Source organism: Natrix helvetica (genome assembly GCF_964273705.1).
Source record: "Natrix helvetica genome assembly, chromosome: 1".
Lineage (NCBI taxonomy): Eukaryota > Metazoa > Chordata > Lepidosauria > Squamata > Natricidae > Natrix > Natrix helvetica.
In genome coordinates, this window is record NC_138548.1 from 142,123,407 (window position 1) to 142,139,072 (window position 15,666).

The 15,666-nt window shown below is 42.8% G+C and overlaps 1 protein-coding gene across 3 annotated transcripts in view; it reads left to right on the plus strand.

The window, feature by feature from the left end:
* Window positions 1-15,666, plus strand: part of ACMSD (aminocarboxymuconate semialdehyde decarboxylase) — a 34,393-nt gene that overhangs the window by 16,085 nt on the left and 2,642 nt on the right. For 2 of the 3 annotated variants that reach the window (XM_081940180.1, XM_081940178.1), the window contains exons 3-8: window positions 4,312-4,408; window positions 6,560-6,609; window positions 10,981-11,217; window positions 11,375-11,468; window positions 13,316-13,411; window positions 13,898-14,070. In XM_081940180.1, the coding sequence (XP_081796306.1) occupies window positions 4,327-4,408; window positions 6,560-6,609; window positions 10,981-11,217; window positions 11,375-11,468; window positions 13,316-13,411; window positions 13,898-14,070 (732 nt within the window). In that variant the 5' untranslated portion in view covers window positions 4,312-4,326. The remainder of the gene's footprint in view (window positions 1-4,311; window positions 4,409-6,559; window positions 6,610-10,980; window positions 11,218-11,374; window positions 11,469-13,315; window positions 13,412-13,897; window positions 14,071-15,666) is intronic. The other variant, XM_081940179.1, reaches the window with a different exon arrangement.

A 15,666-nucleotide genomic window follows, 5' to 3' on the forward strand; every position in this document is an offset into this window, starting at 1 on the left:
CCCCTTATTCAGCTGGATCACTACTACCTAACTAATAAAGAGCTGTTGTCACAATTGTCTGGAGTCTGTCCTCTCATTGCCCGAATCTAACACTGGCGACGAGGATGGGATCGAGAGGCAGATAGGACGAAGATCTACTAGCAAGCATCTACAGAATCGATCCATCCCCAGGATTCGGCGGGAATCCCGGCAGCCATCTCAGCGCGGCAAATTCAAACGCAGGACAAGATGGCGATGCACGCTCCACCAACCCCGTACGACCCAGTGGCCGAACATTGGGAATCCTACATGTTGAGATTCGAATGCTTCCTCGAGGCAAACGATCTCATGGGAGTACCGGACTCCTGGAAAAATAATATGTTCCTGGGTTACTGTGGTCGAGAGGTCTTCGAGACGGCCAGGGATCTATCGGAGCCAAACCCCATCCAGGCGGTAACATGGATGGCGCTACAACAGACGCTACAGATGCACTACGTGCCAAAACCTTCCCGCCACGTTCGCCACCACGAATTCCACATGAGGAACCAGAAAGCGGACGAATCCATCAACCAATACGTTGCAGTGCTTCGAAAGGCAGCAACGTATTGTGAATTCAGGAATCTGGATGAGCACATCCTAGAACGCCTCATATGCGGAGTGCGGGACATTTCTTTGCAGAAACGGTTGTTGGCCAAACCCAACTTAACCCTGCAAATCGCACTTGATGAGGCAAGAGCATCGGAATCGGCGGACAGATCAACAGAAATGCTGCAACGCCAGTACAGCGCACCCCAATCCAGGACCAGACAGACCCGGGTGCATCACGAGGCCACCGACCAGGAGACCGAGGACAGTGAGTGCGAAGACAGCCATCGCATGCGCAGTAGCCACACAAAACCGGCACGAAAATTTGAATCCCGTTTGCCGCCCTGCGCAAGCTGCGGAGGGAAACATCCCCGATCTACCTGCCGTTTTAGAGACGTTGTTTGCCAACGCTGCGACAAAGTAGGACACATTGCAAAAGTGTGTCGGAGCGAAGTCCCTGCCTCAACATGGCAACCGCCATCTTACCGCCAACAGAAGCCCACCCCAGGAGCTTGGCGGAAAAACAAAGGGCGCCCAGAGAGAGAACCAAGGGAGTCAGCCGAGAGAGAGTATTCCCAGAGAGAACCACTAAGAACCTATCTCACAACGATAGGACAGGTCCGCACAAAGCGACCTAAAAAGCTGAAACTCACTGTCCTCCTTGAGGACTCCCCATGCGAGCTTGAAGTCGACACGGGGTCATCGCTGATGATCATCTCGTGGTCAGCGATGAAAAAGGCGATTCCCAACCTGAAGAAGCACCAACTGCGGAAACCAGACATCCTGCTTCGCGATTACCAGGGGAACAGGGTCCCCATCGTGGGTCAAGGCACGTTCAGAGTCTAGTTCAAAGACATCACAGCCCAGCTGCCCGTGACCGTAGCCAGCGCGCCACTGCAAAGCCTCCTGGGATTGGACTGGTTCGAAGCCCTGGGGCTGGAAGTCACAGGCATCAACGCCATGGGCAACAGCAGCGCCGAAGGAATTTTTAAGGAGTTCGAGGATGTGTTCAGCCCCGGCCTTGTTAAGTATGTGGGGACACCAATCTAATTCAATTTGGATCCAAATGTGGCGCCTATCAGATTCAAACCCAGGAGAGTGCCTTTTGCGCTCCGACCCAAAATTGATAAGGAAATTGATAAGCTGGTCGAGCAAGGACTCCTCGAACCAGTGGACCACGCTCGCTGGGAAACCCCAATCGTGACCCCGGTTAAGCCAGACGGGTCTGTCCGCATCTGCGCGGACTATAAATGCACAATTAATGTCGCTCTCCAACAGAGCGCATATCATGTGCCCGTAGTACAGCACCTATTGCACTCGTTGGGGCCAGGAAAAATCTTTGCAAAATTAGACATGGCACAAGCTTATCAGCAGCTGCCAGTGGATAGTGCCACGGCGGAGGCCCAAACTATAGTGACGCACAGGGGTGCTTTTAAATGCAACCGTTTACAATTCGGCGTAAGCATTGCTCCGGGATTGTTCCAAAGCGTCATGGAATGGCTTTTGCAGGGCATACCAGGAGTCGTCCCTTATTTCGACGACATCTTAGTATCGGCTGCAAATGAGGAGCAACTATTAAAGCGTGTTAGGACTGTTTTGGCCAGAATTCGAGAAAAGGGTCTCCGCCTGAAAAAGGAAAAATGCCAAATTAACGTGGCCAGCGTAGAATTCCTGGGGTACAGGATCGATGGACTGGGAATACACCCAACATCAAAAAAAATTAAGGCCATTCAGGACGCCCCCATACCACGAAATCAGACCGAGTTGCAGGCCTTCCTCGGACTTCTTAACTTCTACAGCGTCTTTCTCAGACAGAAAGCTACCGTTGCTGAACCGTTGCACCGACTTATAGTGAAGAATGTAAAATGGACCTGGGGACATCCCGAGGCGACTGCTTTCGCCGCAGTCAAGCACCTGCTGACGGCCGACTCTCTGCTAATCCAGTACAGCTAAACCCTACCTCTGGTGTTAACTTGCGATGCTTCACCTTTCGGCGTCGGCGCAGTACTCAGCCACAGAATGCCAAATTGAAACAAAGCCCCCATCGCGTTCTACTCAAGGACATTATCATTGGCGGAACGCAACTACAGCCAACTGGACAGGGAGGCGTTGGCCGCTGTGGCGGGAGTCAAGCGTTTTCACGAATATCTCTACGGCCGCGATTTCAAACTTGTGACGGACCACAAACCATTTCTGGGTCTACTGGCGGGAAACTGACCCACACCGGTCTCCCTCTCCCCGCTCATGACCAGGTGGACTGTTTTCCTGGCTGCGTACTCCTACAAACTGGTACACCGACCGGGTTCTACATTGGGACACGCTGCCCGTTACCGGAACTGTTGGCCGACCCCACTCCGGAAATACCGGTCCTTTTGATTGACTGTTTGGACACAGGACCGGTATCTTCTGTGGACGTTGCTAGGTTTTCTGCTAAGGACAACGTAATCAGACAAGTGCAAACTTGGGTATGGAGGGGGTGGCCCAAAGGGATTGTGGGACCCGAATTCAAACTGTTTTGGTCTAAGCGGGATGAACTGTTGGTCTTGAAAGGTTGTTTATTGTGGGGAGATCGAGTTGTTGTACCGCACAAACTGCGGAAGAATGTATTAGAAGCTTTGCATGTGGGGCATCCAGGGATTGTAAGGATGAAAGCATTAGCAAGGAGCTACGTTTGGTGGCCTAACATGGACAAGGAGATAGAGGAATGGGTGGCCACTTGCAATCCACGACGGGAAGGAGCCCCGCTGAACTCCTCATGGGTCGCCGACTAAGGTCTCACCTAGACTGGCTACACCCAAATTACTCTGCCACATCGCCCCCAGACTCCACGAGCAAAATTCGGAATTTTAGCATAGGGGATTCAGTATACGCCCACAACTATGCAGGGGGGATGCTGTGGATTCCGGCAAAGGTAATAGGCATCACCGGGCCTCGTTCTTACTTGTTAGAATTGGAGGATGGTAGGAACTGGAAAAGACACATCGACCAACTCCGAGGTCGCCTAACTCATTCCAGTCTGAGGTCACCTAACGAAGAGCTCATACGATCGGAAGGATTGCCGACACAACAACCCTGCACACCCATCACAAACGACTACAGAACGGCAGAGTCGAGGGTGGAACCAGAGGCCGGCGTAAGAACGGAGCATGTCCCGAGTGAGCGGAATCAACAATCCCCAACCAGATCGGAGGAACAAAAAGAACACTCTGATCAAGCACCAGTTCAGGTGCAACCCGAATTACACAGGTCCACCAGAGCAAGGCAGAAACCCACTTACCTACAGGACTTTGTAACAAACAGGAACACTCCATCTAAGAGGGGAGGGGTGTTAGATATTTGCATAAACTGCTGTAGTCTCCACTCAGGTCCGCCACCAGGGCGGGAACAAGGAGTTGTTCTGATTGGACGGGAGGTCTGCCAGCTCCCCATAAAAGGGGAGCTGCACGACCCCTTATTCAGCTGGATCACTACTACCTAACTAATAAAGAGCTGTTATCACAATTGTCTGGAGTCTGTCCTCTCGTTGCCCGAATCTAACAGATTTCTTGTATGGAATACAATGCCAGGCAAGTATCTAATATTAGCTCAGTGTTACAGGAGAAAACTATATTGCAAGAGCTCCCATACTTTTAAGAGGTCAAGAAAAGCCTTTATGTGCTTTAAGGCAATTTATGAAATGTATACTTCTGAAGTAAATAAAAATGTGCTAACATATCACACATTACAATATATAAATATATATTGCAGGGGGAAGCCAAAATAATGAGAGATGGAAAGGTTTTCAGAGTTGTCCAAGAGAACTGTTGGGATCCAGAAGTTCGGATTAAACAGATGGATGAATCAGGTACCCTCAGCTCGATTGTGTAAAATTTAGGTATCAGTGAGATACCAGCAGCTTTAACAAAACTTTTATAATTAACCTTTAAAATGTCTTTATGTCAAATCAATTAAACCTTATCAACCCTTACTAACAAAATGATCTGCAGCATCATGAGAAGAATCTTTTTTTAGTATCATGTCTGCTGGGGCTGATTATCAGGAACCCTCTTGTACATGTTATCTGTGCATTGGTAACACTCAGCTCTATTTTTCCATTAAGACCTGTGCATGTTCTGAACCAATCTCCAGCAATAGGATAGATTAGGGGTGGGGGGCAATAAACTGAGGATGAATCCTGACCAAGATAGATCACGTGGGTAGCTAGTTCCTAGACATGGATAGTTGGAAGACTGGCTGCATTTCTGTCCTCAGAAAGAACAAGAAAAGAGTTGGAGGGAGGGGAAGGAGTTCTAGAGTATAAGAACCTCTTCCCATGCCATGCTCTCCTGGATCAGACCCCTGACTAATCTAGTCTAGCTATCTGTTCTCACAGTGGCCATCCAAAGAAGAACCCTCGTCTCCCAGCAGATGGCCTTCCAAGGGAGGTCCACTGCCAACAAGGCTAGCATAGATTGATCCTCAATTGGTCCAACCCATTTTTGAAACCTTTCCTGAGCGATATCGCCAATCAATTGCTTCAGCATATTTAAATGGGCAGTATCAAGAATTTAGGAGCATCTCTATTGATGGAGGAATAAGATTGAAGATCAAATTCATAATGTTCTGAATTACAATTGGATAAAATTCCCAGAACTCAATTCATTTATGTTCTTTGCTGCATTGGCATATCTGGGATTCCAGGAGTGAAGTCTATATCTTTTGTTGGCTGATTTGGATCACAAGATGCTCCAACAAGTGACAGGATATTCTGTGGCATCAAGAAAGATTAGAGCCAGCAACAAAATACAAATTATTTTAAATAATAGATTGCTTTCTCTATTTGTGTATAAAAGGTTGGATGATGTATTATTTGAAGGTTTTATGAATTTTAACAATTGGGAATGTTTTAGCATTGATGAATTGATTTATTTAGAAAACTAATTGCAATGACCCACTAAGATACCTGGATGTTCTTTTTCCCCTTAAATGTTATCTTCTTTTCCTCAGACGTTGTCCATATTGATAGTACTTCTTTAAAAATTACATTTGAAGCATTCTTGCATTTTATACCAGTTTATTTATTAAACCACAGTTTAACTTAGAGTTCCTAATGGTATTTCAATATAACTAATGCTATTGCAGTGCTGCGTAACAGAGTGAGCTCCCGTTACTTATCCCAGCTTCTGCCAATCTAGCAGTTTGAAAGCACGTAAAAATGCAAGTAGAAAAATAGGAACCACCTTTGGTGGGAAGGCAACAGTGTTCCATGCATTTTTGGCATTTAGTCATGCCAGCCACATGACCACGGAGAACATCTTCGGACTTTTAATGGTATTGCAGTTGTATTCCTTTGGGTTAATTTGGATTGATCAACATTTGATTAATTATACTGTGACTTTTCTGTCCGCACTGTAATATTCTCTGCTTAGGCTTTTCCCCTAATTTTGTAGGGTAGTGATTGGAGTGATTAAATCATGGTTTTTATTTTGCAGCTATTATTTTTGTCTTTAATAACAAGTATAATATCTATTCAGAGTCTTTTCTGAGGATTCTGAGACTCTTAAATAGATGCTCTTTGTACTTTGTAAAGAATGGCATTTGGTTCTTCAGGGACCCATCAACCTCCTCCAAAACTAACATTCAATAGCATACTGCAAGTTTCACCTAACACTACCAAATTCCTTACTGCACTGAAGAAACAATTGTGGAAGCTCTACAAATTTCCACACACTCCTTTCAAAAATGTATGGATAAATAATGAACAGGGTCCATTAGTTTCTAAGCCATCTTAGTCAAAGAGATTTTTGTAAGTTATGCAATTAATGGTAAGTTAAGTTATGAAACTAATAATAACTTGTCTACCACTGACAAGATAACTTTGGAAGCAATTCCTGTACATGGATAAAACTGTAACGAAAAGATATTTGTGCTGATTCAGCATTTTTTAGGCTCTGTCATTGCTAATGGATAAAGCAGTTTAATATTTAAAACCACGTATTCCTTTTCTGTTCCATAGGAGTCTCAGTTCAGGTACTTTCGACGGTTCCTGTCATGTTTAGCTATTGGGTAAGTCAATGAGAACAATTATTTTCATTTGTGCTGCAGCAGTCAAAAGCTACAAAAAAAGAGGCAATGGCTTTTGTAATCAAGTATTTCCTCTGCAATTGCAGCCCACTCTTCCAAAAATCGATTTGACACTCCCCCTCCCAAGTCTCTTCTGATACTTGGAAAGAAATACAGTGCTCAATATCTTCAATAAATGGATAAAAATCCACTCTGTGTACTTGGAAGACATGTAGCAGCTTGGTAGAGCCCACAATATGGAAGGATGGAGGTTTTCATCTTATTATCTCTATGGTCCTCACATTCTGCCCAACTTCTTGACCCTTGGAGTAATGGTTTGTTACTACACACCTCTTGTCTTTTAGGGGTGCTTCCCTGGCACCTTCCTTCTAGCTCTGGCACATGAGGGAGAAAAGAATGCCTTACCCTGGCCATTACAAGGTAAAAGTGAAAAATAAATAATTGCTCTAAGGCCATATACAGTGTCAAAGTATATAAGACTAGAGATCTTAGCCCTTCTCCCTTTGGAAATGATTTTTTTTTTACAATTTTTTTTAAAAAAAAGTTATAACAAAAAAGAAGCTTTACATTTTAGGATGCAAATAACCTATGCTGGATAAGATATGTGAAGTACTTTTTTCAGTCCAAAGATCTAGCAACTGCAATTGAATGGAACATAAAAAGAAACCAATGCAACCTGTAAAAATAAATTACAAGATGATGCTGATTTTCTGCCAATAAGAGTAAGCTGATTTTCAATACATTAATGCCATAGGTTTCCTATGTTCTAACTGACAGAAGAACACAATATTCTTAAATAATGATTCATTTTGAACTTTTTTGCCAGGGTGAACTGGGCTTAGCTACTCAGGCCTTCCCAAAGATGGATCAGAATTAGGGATATCCAAAGTTCTTCATTCCAGGGATAAAATGATCTAGGCAACACTAGAACATTCTCTTCTTTTCCAGAGTATCATTTGCTCCATTTGTTTCTGCAAATAAAATGTTTGGAATCATAAGTGATTCATAATGTTCTGAATGAGAATAGCTTGCATGTACAACTATTCAGAAGTATACCAAGGTCAATACTACTACGAGTTGTCGAATAGTGCCCCAGTAGAAGGAGGCATAGTGTATCTCTTAACAAGTATTGTTTATAAAGAGCCAGTTCTTATTCAGACCAGTCTTGAAATGAAACTGGAATGGTTCTAGATAATTGGTTTGATTCAAGAAATCTTGGAATAGGGTGCCCAGTATTACATATTACAAATACCCCATCCAACAATACAATTTTGATATTGTCTGATACTTGTTTCCAGAAGAAAGCAATGACAAGCACATTCTTTATTGTTCCAAAGAAAACTACATGAGCATGAATTCACAAAGAGTAGATATCACAGGAAGGTGCCATTGGTTAAAATTTTAGGAAAATTCCCCCTCCCCAGTTGTGGCTAATATGTCAACATGGTGAAGAAATTTGTGCAAGCATGCAATTTTTATTTCACAGAAATTGAAAAGGGATAACATTCTTCCTCCTTTTCTAACATGATGGACAAATGAAATGAATTAAAATCTTCCCACATTTAAATCCAGCTGACACATTAAAAAGAACGTGTGCTATTCCAACATAATTTTGTTGGAAATTACAGCCTCCCATACATTTAGGTGTCATGGCACCAATTCTACACTTATTTACTCTTTAATTACTGTAGCTTCAGTCCTTAAGAGGCAGCACTGTGTTCAATATTAGCGCCAGGAGAACTAAAACTATTGCAGAGGTATAACTAGGACTGTAATCCCTAAGATAAATTCTGCTCTTCAACTGTGCAATAACTTAAAACAGATATTGTTTCTCCAACAGGATTTTGTGTTAGATACAGTATGTGTTTGTTGAGACAATTGAGAAACAGTGCTTCCATATTTTGTTTCCCATATTTTAGCCATTCAAAAGAATAGTTATCAACAGTCTTATCTTGAAAGTACCAAAGACAGAAGTGTTCAGGCATATTATCCCAGATTTATCTGCCATATTTGAATCAATTAATTAGAACCAATCATGATTTTAGCAGAGATCCTTCAGGATCAAATATATTTTTTTATCTTTGTCCCCCTCTCCCACTTGCTGGAGACATCTCTAGTCCTTCAGTCACTCAGAGGTTGGCTAAGCAGCATGGGAATAAATGAAATTTTGGTTTGGATCCAAATATGCTACATGTTTGGTGATGGTGATGGTGTGTGTGTGTGTGTGTGTGTGTGTGTGTGTGTGTGTGTGTGAGAGAGAGAGAGAGAGAGAGAGAGAGAGAGGTAGGTAGGTAGGTAGGTAGGTAGGTAGGTAGGTAGGTAGGTAGGTAGGTCATGGGAGAAAGCATAGAAAACAAAAGAGATACAATAATTATTGTCTTAACCAATGAGCACATTCCAGGGTTTTTTTGTAATCTCAGAGCATCCCCTCTGCCAATTTCTCAGGAAGCTCTTCACTAAGAAACATTGCTGCTGATGGAGGTTACCATGCCAACAGTATTCAGTTAACAACATCAGTTGCAGCAAGCAGTTCCTCTTGACTTCTAAAGCATCTACTTCTGTTCCTAAAGCCCAGTGACAAGTTAAAAATTCCAACAGAAAAAAATGCTAGCACACGGAGATGACTGTTCCAATACGGATCCTTTACAGCAGGGGCGTCAAGCTCAAGGCCCATGGACCAGATCTGTCCCACAGGGTACTTAGATCTAGTCTGCAGGGCTGCCCTGAAGGACTGGACCCCAGTGCCTCTGCCAACAAAATGGAGCGCACAGCCCTCCCAGGCTCCATATTTGGCTGGGAAGGCTTCCTGCAGCCCTTTGCCAATGAAAGTGGAATTCGGAGGACTGCATACAGAGGGCTGCAGGAGACTGTCCTGGCCAAAAACGGAGTCCCAGGGGGCCATGCACGCCTCCCCACAAGCTCCATTTTTACTGGCAGAGGGTCATGCCCCCCCAGCTCGGCGATGCCCCCCCAGTGCCCCCCCAAGGTCAACGATAACCCTGATGCAACCCTGAATGAAATTGAGTTTGACACCCCTGCTTTACAGTATCATGTCTATGCAAATTAAAACCATTATCTACATAACATTTCATGATGGACAGTAGTTAACTGCACAGATCATGGAGTTGGTGATGATGATTTGTTAGAGTTTTGAATATTTTGCCTTGCTTTGGTTTTTGTCCAGATTTATCTGCTGGGAGAATCTAAGCATGCTGCAGACATGATAGGATGTTTAGCAGCTACTTCACATGTTAAGCAAACTGTCCCTTTCTCCCTGGATAGGACTAGGATAGGCTACTTTCTAACATTTTGATTGATTCTGCTTGACAGTCACAGACTGAAGCAAGCATGCAATAAAAGAGCAGAATTAATAGTTGTTGAGAAGGAATGGAAAGTTTCCCTTCCACCTTCGATTGAGGTGCAGACCGTCGCCCCTCCTTGTTAGCATATCTCCAGATAAGAAATAAAATAAGACCCGATAACAAGTTCTAATGAAAGCAAACTTTAATATAAAAATAAAAATAAAACAAATCTATCTAATTGTTACATTTTGGCAAGAGCAATTGTCGCCCACCTTCTTGGCAGACGAACAGAAGATCAGAAGTACAGAAGTCTCTGGAATGTGTGATGTATTAAGAAATGTGTTAAGAAGCATGCACAGTAAATCATTGTCAGATAAGGCCTATGACCTGCGCAGTAAATTTTCAGCACGGCTAGCAAACAATTAACGCAGTGACAGTTGTCATATTCAGAAGTTTTTTTAATGAATTAGAATTTATTCCTTACTTCAAACTATTGTACTCCTGAATTACTAGTCTCTAGTAATTTTCCCATACCAGCTCGATAAAGATTGTGTCACCTATAAAATATCACAACGACATTTAATTTAGCAAAGAAACAGATACCAGTAACAAAAACAGTTAAGTGACTTTTACCTCATTTTATGACCTTTCTTGCCACAGTTGTTAAGTGAATCACCACTGTCGTTAAGTAGTACCACGGTTGTAAAGTGAATTTGGCTTCCCCATCAACTTTGCTTGTCAGAAAGTCATAAAAGGTGAACACATGACCCCGGGACATACAAGTCAGTTGCCAAACGTCCAAATTTTGATCACATGACCATAAAGTTGCTGCTAAAGTCACGTTTTCATTGTCGTAATTTCACTAAAAAAAAATTGGTTGTAAGTTGAGGGCTACCTGTACATGGTTTAATTGTTTTATTGAGTAAAAATACTTAGACCTTTGGTTCTAATTAGGTATTGTTTTCCAAATGTTTCTACTTAAGGTTCAACCAATCCTCTCAACCCCAAAATGATGTTTTAATTACTCAATCCTCTAATTGTTTGTTTCCAGGCTAAACCACAGGATACTCTAGACTTGTGTCAATTATTAAACAATGACTTAGCTGCTACAGTAAGGAGGCACCCAAAAAGATTCATTGGATTTGGCACTCTCCCCATGCAAGCTCCAGATCTGGCCGTGAAGGAAATGCACCGCTGTGTGAAGGAACTTGGATTTCCAGGGGTGCAGATAGGATCCCATATCAACAACTGGGAATTGAGTGCTCCAGAACTGGCTCCCGTTTATGCCGTAAGTAAACGTGTTCTGTCTCTCCTCCCCCCACAAGTCCAGTAATGAGAAGAGTTAATTTTTTTTTCTATTTAAAAACATCAGCTTAATGGCCTGAGCTATCATCCCTATTGTCCTCTATTTAATAATCTTTTAAATTCTCTCTTGGCGATTTAAGGCTGCTGAACAATTAAACTGCTGCCTCTTTGTGCATCCTTGGGACATGCAGACAGATGGAAGGATGTCTAAATACTGGCTTCCCTGGCTTGTAGGTCAGTAATTGCTGTACAGAAGTGGCATTTTCTGTGACAATTATTGGTTTGGTTTGTTGGTTTGATTTTTTTTCAAAAATCTGGTGCAATCAAGAGACTTTTTTTAAAATCACTTATGCGGATGGAAGTTTTCTGACACTCTCATTAAAGTAGGCACAGGAATAACATTTATGAAGAGGAACTAGTTACAGGTAGTCCTCAACGTACGATCGCAATTGAACCCAAAATTTCAGTTGCTAAGCGAAACCGTTAACGTGAGTTTTCGCCCCGTTTTACATTTTTCTTACCACAGTTGTTAAGTGAATCAATGCGGTTATTAAATTAGTAATATAGTTGCAAAGTGGATCTGGTTTTCTCATTGACTTTGCTTGTCGTAAAGTCACAAAAGGAGATCACATGATCTTGAGACTGCAACTATCATAAATATGAGCCCGTTGCCAAGCATTTGAATTTTGGTCACATGACCATGGGAAGGCTGCAATGGTTTCAAAGTATGAAAAACTGTCGTAAGTCACTTTTTCTGTGCCATTGTAAATTCAAATGGCCACTAAATGAAAGGTTGTAACTCAATATTTCTATTTATTGTAAAGGAGCCCCAAAAGTCATCAGCAAGCATGGCCAATGCCATCCTCATACAAAACCTTAGCCAGAAACCCAACGGAAATGAATCCATATAATCCACTTCCAGACTTCACCGAAGTTGATCCCTGAGCATATTCTCTACCACCTTGCCTACAAAGGGAAGTTCCATGGCTGTCATGGACACCATGAGCTCTGGAATCATTCTGGACTCCATGGCATGGAATCTCAACCATCAACTCGGTGTCAGAATCCAGCAGCTCAGGCAGAGAAGGTGTTGTGTAGTAGGGAAAGCAGTACAACAGCAGTGCTTCCATCCAAAGGGTCCTTGGTATTCTCTGACTTTGGTTGTTTTCTTGCAGATGTTTCATTACCCAACCACGTAACAATAACAGTGCTAGGACAAATGAAGAATAAACATACAAGATCCTTTCGTAGCACCTACATCATGTTCTCTAATAGTATGGCTAGCCAACGTATCAGTGGTGGGTTGCGGATCCCGGTGCAACCAGTATGGTGCAACGGGGCCGAGCGCCCACCACATGAATGCACGAAGTACACATGCGTACTTACCACCCGCGACGTTCCAGCTGCTTGGCGGAGCATCACGCAGGTGCCGTATGCTCCGTGCGCGTGTGCGGATGCCCCGAAAACTTCAAATACCAGTAAGGAGCACAGGCGGGCAGGTGGGCCCTCCGGAACACCGTACCAGAATGGTACCGGGTGCTCCCGGCAAGCACCGGTACGCCCGTACTGGGGCGTACTGGTCGTAACCCACCACTGCAACGTATTAATAATAATCCAGTATTGGTTTTAGTAAATAACAGTAGATCAAACAAGCAACATGCCCTCTTCCTTAGAGTCAATATATTTTTGGTAATATTTTACTTAAAGCTACATGGGACTGCATATATATCTCATATCACAGTTTTAAATACTGTATGCCACTGTCCTTTTCCAAGGAAGCTAGTACCACTCTCTGTCCTTTAGGACTCCAAGCAATGACACAAAGATTCTCATGGATTGTGTTGTGGACTCTCACGGCTGAAATCCATTAGTGCCATGTCAACAGTTGTATAGCTTATCTCTGCTGTAATGCTAGGCCCTGAGTCCCCAGAATTGAGATTGCACAGAGTTTTCTGTCTGCTCCTGCTCTTCTTCCTATTCCTTGGTTGAAGATCTGTCCAAGAAAGCTGTAAGAACTTTATGGTACAATAGCATCATATTAGTAGCAATCCTGAATCCTGAATATTATTTCTTATTATTAGGCATGCCCACTGAAACAACCATTGCCATTTGCTCCATGATTATGGGAGGAACTTTTGAGCGCTTCCCCAATCTGAGAGTTTGCTTTGCCCATGGAGGTAAGTATCAAAGCCAAGGTAGTATTGTGATTATACTGTTGGTGTAGAACTGCAGAATCCCTCAGCCATGATAACTCAGTTGATGATCTCTAAACCAATGGTGGGATTCAAAAATTTTACTACCGGTTCTGTGGGCGTGGCTTGGTGGGCATGGCTTGGTGAGCATGTCAGAGGAAGGATACTGTAAAATCTCCATTCCCTCCTGACCAGCTGGGATTTAGGAGGCAGAGAATAGATGGGGGAGGGACCAGCCAGAAGTGGTATTTACCGGTTCTCTGAACTACTCAAAATTTCCACTACCAGTTCTCCAGAACTGGTCGGAACCTGCTGAATACCACCTCTGCTCTAAACCCAACTTACCACTTGCTGTTGTTGAAGGGACAATCATGGAGGAAAGAGTAATATGCCACCCTGTACTCCTGCAGGAAAGGTAGAATATAAACTAATGCATAAAACATATAAGTTACATTTTAAAAATATTTTTAGGTGGTTCCTTTCCTTACACAGTAGGACGTATCTCCCATGGATTTACAGTGAGACCTGACTTGTGCGCAATCCATAACAACATTGATCCAAGGCAATACCTTGGTTCATTCTACACAGATTCACTGGTTCATGATAAGCATGCACTGAAGTTGCTGATAAACATAATAGGAAAGGTGAGTGAGAATCTCTACTACAAGATACTGTTCATTCCTAGATGGTAAATACTACTCCACAAAAGCAGCCTTTGAGACTGAAGGCCAAATCAGACATCATTCTATTAATTCAATTAGCAACAGCATGAACATTTTCTTAAAAATATAGCAGTAGTAACATCTCTGATAGACTTACATCCTGACAGAGGTACCGAGCTTTAGCATGTCTCTCTCTCTCTCTCTCTCTCTCTCTCTCTCTCTCTCTCTCTCACACACACACACACACACACACACACACACACACACACCACTACCTGAATCAGGCATCTCTATTTTGGCCTAAAGGACTTAGTTGGAGCATTTCTTTTAGAACATTGTGGTGACACCTACTGGAAATAATATGTATTAGAAAAAAGGGAAATATGCTCTCTTTACTATGCATCACCAATTGCAAGTAGAAAAAAAAATTGTTGTTTTTTTACTTCCAGGTTCAATAAATTGGGTTTCACTTCCAAAATATGAAAGCCACATTTTTTTGGTATTTTAGTCTATATGTACAGGAAATATCCTTCTCCCAGTTGTTCAATATAGTCTATGTTCAAAACACATACTTTATTCTCCGAAAACTCTATAATGGAATAGGATGAGAAAAAACACAGGAATTATGAAGGACAACATCAGTTCATTACTGATCATAATATAACTCATCTTCACTAATTTCTTCCCTTTGGTGCAAGACATACTTTTATAAATGAACAAGATTCCTATTGTAGATGGAAGCATAGATACCAAAGCTATGTGTAGCTGTTAATAAGTGGCTACATAAAAATATATGGTGAAAAGTTACATTGATCATCTTCCATTTCCTTTCCAGATATTGACTAAAATGCTGCAAAAGCAAACTATTTTTTTTCAATATCAGAATTAATTTAATGCAATTTCACTCAGAGTACCTTGGGGGTTAAAATCAGTAATTGAAATCTTACCCCGTTTTACATGTGCTGCTTGCATGGTGCAGGGAGGGGTTCTGGCAGGCACTACTGCTGGTTCGCTCGTGCATGTGCTTGATGCGTGTGGCACGCTTGATGCGCAGTGCAATTAAAATTGTTCTGTGCATGTGCACAACTGAAAAACAAGATCGCGCCGCCGATGGCACTGACCGGGGAACTGGTTCGGGTGTGTGGCCAGCCTGGGTCGCTGCTGGTTCCAGCAACCCAGTCCACTAAACCACTACCGGTTCGGCTGAACCGGTCGGAACCCACCACTGGTGTGGTGCATGTAAAAAACCATGGTGGGCTACAGTCATGTTATTATGGCCACCATGTTGGACTTTCCTCCCACAGAAGCCTTTGGTTCAAATGCTTTATTAATATTGTTCATCAACTAGATGCTGACTTTCAAAACCAGATTCTATCTTTTATTCCAAATTATTATCTTCCCTGCAATCTATCTTTTAGTAAATAAAAGTGAGAAATTCTTGCGTACTGAAATACATAAACTACATACTTTTACCTATACAGAGCCGTGGTGATGCAGTGGTTAGAATGCAGTACTGCAGGCTACTTCTGCTGATTGCCTGCTGCCTGCAATTTGGCAATTTGAATCTCACCAGGCTGA